This window comes from Lepidochelys olivacea, assembly GCF_965140295.1.
Source record: "Lepidochelys olivacea isolate rLepOli2 genome assembly, chromosome: 6".
Lineage (NCBI taxonomy): Eukaryota > Metazoa > Chordata > Testudines > Cheloniidae > Lepidochelys > Lepidochelys olivacea.
The window spans coordinates 2,397,262-2,402,982 of record NC_140416.1 but is presented as its reverse complement, the minus strand read 5'-3'; the positions used below and the strand labels follow the sequence as shown (position 1 = coordinate 2,402,982).

At 43.5% G+C, this 5,721-nt stretch overlaps 1 protein-coding gene across 1 annotated transcript; it reads right to left on the bottom strand.

The window, feature by feature from the left end:
- Window positions 1-2,435: 2,435 nt before the first annotated feature.
- On the bottom strand, window positions 2,436-3,368 carry LOC311522696 (olfactory receptor 8U9-like; the record flags this gene model as incomplete). The annotated part of the gene is made up of 1 exon (XM_084632185.1): window positions 2,436-3,368. One exon carries the CDS (start codon window positions 3,366-3,368, stop codon window positions 2,436-2,438), a length of 933 nt encoding a protein of 310 aa, XP_084488311.1.
- Window positions 3,369-5,721: the final 2,353 nt, after the last annotated feature.

Here is a 5,721-nt window from a genome sequence, read left to right as displayed (position 1 = left end):
TGGAACACAGAAGGCCAGAGAATCAGCTGGTCTCGATCGCTGTCTCTCCCGTGAGGCCTTTTGAATATAATATGAAACTGAGGTGACTGTGTTCCCCTTCATGTGTTGGTCACTGGTGGTTAACAATGAAGATCTCTGCAGCAGCTCTGCAGATGTTGTAACAAAGTATCTCCAATCATGCCACCCCCCTCCCTCCCTCCTGTCATCTGATGTGCTGTTTTTCCTGCCAGCCTGGGCCTCCAGAACCCTGCCTGTTGAGCCAGACACACCAGTCTGCTGCAACACAGACGAAGGGTCCAGGCCACACCCCCAAAACTGCAGATCTAGACTGAAACTAGCTCAGCAGGTTACCTTTCTCCAGCACGCAGACACCCAGCTCACAAAGGGATCTAAACCCCAAATAAATCAATTTTACTCTGTATAAAGCATATACAGAGTAAAATAAGATATCTTCACCCCCTGTATCTCTGCAAGAAAGATAGGCATAGCTGTTTGCCCCCCAAGGTAACAATTACTCATACTGAATTTATAAATAAACAGAAGTGATTTTATTAAGTATAAAAAGTAGGATTTAAGTGATTTTAAGTAGTAACAGATAGAACAAAGTAAATCACAAAGTAAAACGTGCAAGGAGAAGCTTAATACACTCAGAAATCAGTTAACTTCTCAACCCAGCTGTTATTTCAGGTAAAATCCTTTTCAGACCAGTTGCCTTTTCTGACCTGGGTCCAGCCTGTTCTTACCCACCCCTGTGGTTACATTCCTTATGTTTCTAGGTGCTTGCAGGTATCTCTGTGGGGTGGGGAGGCCATCTCTTAAGCCAGCTGAATTTCCACCTTTTTTTCTATCCCACTTTATATAGAACTTCCCCAAGGTGGGAAACCTTTGTTTGGAATTCCACCCCCATCAGGAAAAGTACCAGCTTCAAGATGGAGCTCAGTATCTGGTGACATGGTCACATGTCACTATAAGACCCCAATCTACATTCTTCCTGTTCTGTCCCACAGGTAGACAGGAAGGCTTGCAGCTAAACAAAGCCATTCACAGTTCATTGATTCTGAAGCACCTTTAATGGCCTCCACTTAATATGTCTGAATCAGAAATACAAGTTAATATCTTATTCTCCTAATTCCAGACATAAAAATAACCCATGTAAACAAATAGGATGAACACACTTCATAGATTATAACCTTTATAATGACATGTTACATGGGGCACTTAGCATAAAGCGTATTCCAGTTATTTCTTATTCAGAAGCATATTTTCATAAAGCGTATGGAGTGCAATGTCAAACAGAGCTTTGCCCAGCACTGGACAGAAGGGGGAATTGAACCCAGATCTCTCACCTCACAGGTGAATACCCCAACTATTGGGCTAAAAATTACAAAGGGAAGGACCATCACCGCCTCCTGCAGTGGCTGACTTGTAATCGGTCGAAACTCAAACAGCTTAATGGGACTAAATCCGGGGCCCAGATAATTTTCATCCAAGAATATTAACGAAATCGGCACATGAAATTGCAAGCCCATTAGCAAGAATTTTTAATGAATCGGAAAACTCAGGGGTTGTACCGTATGATTGGAGAATTGCTAACATAGTTCCTATTTTTAAGAAAGGAAAAAAAAAGTGATCTGGGTAACTACAGGCCTGTTAGTTTGACATCTATAGTATGGAAGGTCTTGGTAAAAATTTTGAAGGAGAAAGTAGTTAAGGACATTGAGGTCTGTGGTAAATGGGACAAGATACAACATGGTTTTACAAAAGGTAGATCGTGCCAAACCAACCTGATCTCCTTCTTTGAGAAAGTAACAGATGTTTTAGACAAAAGAAACACAGTGGATCAAATTTACCTAGATTTCAGTAAGGTGTTTGATACGGTGCGACACGGGGAATTCTTAGTTCAATTGGAATAGATGGGGATCAATATGTGTGATGGGAGTGAGAGAACCTGGATTTGTGCTGGAAATGACCCACCTTGATTATCATACACATTGTGAAGAGAGTGGTCACTTTGGATGGGCTATTATCAGCAGGAGAATGAGTTTGTGGAGGGGGGGGGCGGAGGGTGAGAAAACCTGGATTTGTGCTGGAAATGGCCCAACTTGATGATCACTTTAGATAAGCTATTACCAGCAGGACAGTGGGGTGGGAGGAGGTATTGTTTCATGGTCTCTGTGTGGATATAATGTCTGCTGCAGTTTCCACGGTATGCATCCGGTGAAGTGAGCTGTAGCTCACAAAAGCTCATGCTCAAATAAATTGGTTAGTCTCTAAGGTGCCACAAGTACTCCTTTTCTTTTTGCAAAGACAGACTAACACGGCTGTTACTCTGAAAATAATCACATGGGTTCTGCAAAATTACGTTGTAATGGGCTGGGAGTTGAATTCACATGTTTCCACTCCCAATAACTAAACCAATACAGAGTTAAAGAGCTTTAAGAATTGGTAAGGAGTTTACTCATTGCTTTCCTCAGGGCGTCCTTCACCTCCATGTTCCTCAGGCTGTAGATGAGGGGGTTCAACATGGGGATCACCAGCGTGTAAAACACTGAGGCCACTTTATCTCTGTCCGTGGAATAGCTGGAGGTGGGACGCAAATACATGAAGAAGAGGGTGCCAAAAGACAGGACCACAGCGGTTAAGTGGAAAGAGCAGGTGTAGAAGGCTTTGTGGTGGCCCTCAGCAGAGCAGATCTGCAGGATGGTGGAGATGATATAGATATAGGAGAGGAGGACAGTCACAAAGCTGCTCACTGTAATGCAGCTCGTCAGAGCAAACATCATAATCTCATTGATGCGGGTGTCAGAACAGGAGAGCGCCAACAGTGGGAGGATGTCACAGAAGAAATGATTGATGATGTTGGAGCTGCAGAATGACAGCCGAAATGTAAAACATGTTTGTATCATTGAATCCACCACCCCCAGAGCGTACACCCCAGCCACCAGCTGTTTACAAAGCTGCCTGGACCTGGTGACCGTATAGAGCAGCGGGTTACAGATGGCCACATAACGGTCATATGCCATTACAGCCAGCAAGAGGCACTCAGCATCTCCAAAGGCGATAGAGAGAGACATTTGCACAGCGCAGGCCGTGTAAGAAACGCTTTTCCTCTCGGCTAAGAAATTTAGCAGCATCTTAGGGGAAATTATCAAGGAAATGCAGAGGTCACAGAAAGACAAATTCCTGAGGAAAAAGTACATGGGGGTGTGGAGTCGGGGATCAATTGTGATTAACAAGATCATCCCCCCATTCCCCACCAGGGTGATACCATAAATCAGTAGGAACACCCCAAACAGGGGGACCTGCAGCTCTGGACGATCTGTCAATCCTGACAGAATGAACTCAGTTGCCTCCGAGTGATTTCCCATCTCCTCTGAACAGAGATCAGGCTGCTACAGAGATGTGGGCAGGTGGAGGGTGCAGAAAACTTTTCCCTTCTCTGTAATGAGGTAAGAGAGGATAAATGGAGATCAGTTTCTTAATGGACATCAGTACCCGCTCCGGGAAGGGCTTAGTCCACAGAGCCAGATATTCACAGATGGTCATTGCAGGTGTTCGATAAAATGCACACGCAGTGCAAACACAATGACACACAGATTAATTGTGTCCCACACACAAACACTCCTGTTCACTACTCGGAACAGAAAACAGTAACTTGTGACTCTGCTGTGAGAGAATCAGTCTGAAGGGATTATTCCTTAGCTAAAGAAGGAGTGAGAGTAAAGGAGTGTCAATCTTTCCACCCTCTTTGGGCAAGGGGAGATCTGTGGCTTGGCATGTCAGTTTGGGGTGAAGTTGCTTACCGTGCTTAGTAAGCTTTTTGGCTAATTAAGGTGTTTGGCATTTACTGGAGCCTATATGAAAACCCAGAGACATCATAGGAAACCCTGGCTTCAGTGACTAGGTAATTGCCTATTTTTTCCAACCCAGGAGGTCGCTCCTTTAGCTGAAGGGGTCGGAGTTGAGGCTGAGGCTTTCGGTGCGGGAGGTCTGGAATTTAATACCTGCTGATCTCCATGGTGTCTGCGTGTGTGCGTGTCTGTAATTCAGGAGACTAGCACGTACCTACTGAGAAGAGAGAGAGAGCTGTGGTGGTGTTTCATCATTGACAGAAACTGCCAGTTTGGAGCATTCAGGAAGTTTTATACGGAGATGTGTGATCTGTGGGACATGATTCCTGAAGCAACTGGGAATACCTGAGCTCAGAGAGCCATAACAATTAATGAATTCAGTAAACTAAAGCCACCCTTTGTGTAATTGGTGCCCTGGGGATTAATTTGACCCATTCTTTCTACTGGTTTATTAAATGATGCAATTACTACCAGATTTACAGTGTAGGAGGTTAGGGGTATATTTCAAACTGCTGTTTTCACTGCAAGCTGGCTACTGTGTAGAGCTGATTCACAAAGGGTTTTTTGTTGTTGTTGTTGTTTTTTTGTTTTGTGAAGACCAAAATCTTTTTACTAAAATCTTAATAGTTTGACTAGGAAATACCATGGGGGTGCCTCAGATACCACACACCACCAATCTCTTGCATGGGCCAGGCTCCCAGGCTGGACTACATCCCCCATGATGCACTATGGTCTCTCCTCTTGCTGAACTGCCCTGGAACATCACCAGAGTCCCACAGCAATGGTTAGGGAGGAGGGGTGTTTGGTATTTTGATGGAAAGCTCATAATTTCTGGGGAAAAGATAACTTCTTGGAAAAAATTGTTAAATGGAAAATCCAATTTCCTATCCAAAAAACTTCTCAAGAAAAATTTTCAACCAGCCATAGTAACAAATTTGGAATCAAAGGAACTGAAAGTTAGATACAGGTGAAATGTACTAATTGTTTGCAGGTGTAGCTGATATCTTCTCTGTCATTCCTGGTTTCAGAGTAACCTCATTGTCCTGGCCCCAGTAGGTGGAATGAAAAACCTGTAAGACATGTAAGAGTACTCCAGATTATCGAGCTATTTATAACATGCCAATCATGATGGTATCCTATGTCCTTCCCTTGCTAGGTTACTCCCCAAAGTAGGAAAGACAGGTTCGCTCATTTTGCTTGATGCTGACCACATTATGACCAGAGGAGCTCAGGGGGAGGCCACAGCATGCTACCGATTTGTGCAGTTCATAAAACTGTTCATCTTGCATGCATATGATCTGCACACAGAGCTCAGCTATAAAATGCTAAATAAATCCTTGAGTCAACTAAAAATAGTCATGCTCTCCTCACAAATATTAATAATATTTTCATCATGTATGTGAAGTTATAAGATTACACTGTACTGTGTTATTAGTACATGGTCAAAACTGAGGCTGGCAAACTGTTCTGTCTTAAACAAAGAAATGTGTGTTCTACTTAATTTTGTATCTAAATAGGTGAGAGAAAAGCAACAGGGAACATCCTTCTACATAGACAGTTTGTCTTCTGGTAAACAGGTGGGAATGTTTCTCAAAGGGGGAATAGGACTCTTAAAAGAAGGCGCAGACATCCCAGGGCACCTCTCTCTCTCTCTCTCTCTCTCTCTCTGCCCATTGATTCACTGCATCTGAAGGGACAAAGGAAGCAGCCATTGGACTTGGGGATGGCTCCTGACCTAAGATGTTTGGTCAGTGAGACTGCTGAGAGCATGTGGTGAGGAAACTTTTGCTTTGAATTTCACATTATTTGTTAACTTATGCACAAGTTGCATTCTAGCTTTATTTTTCTTGAAACCATCTCTGACTTCTAT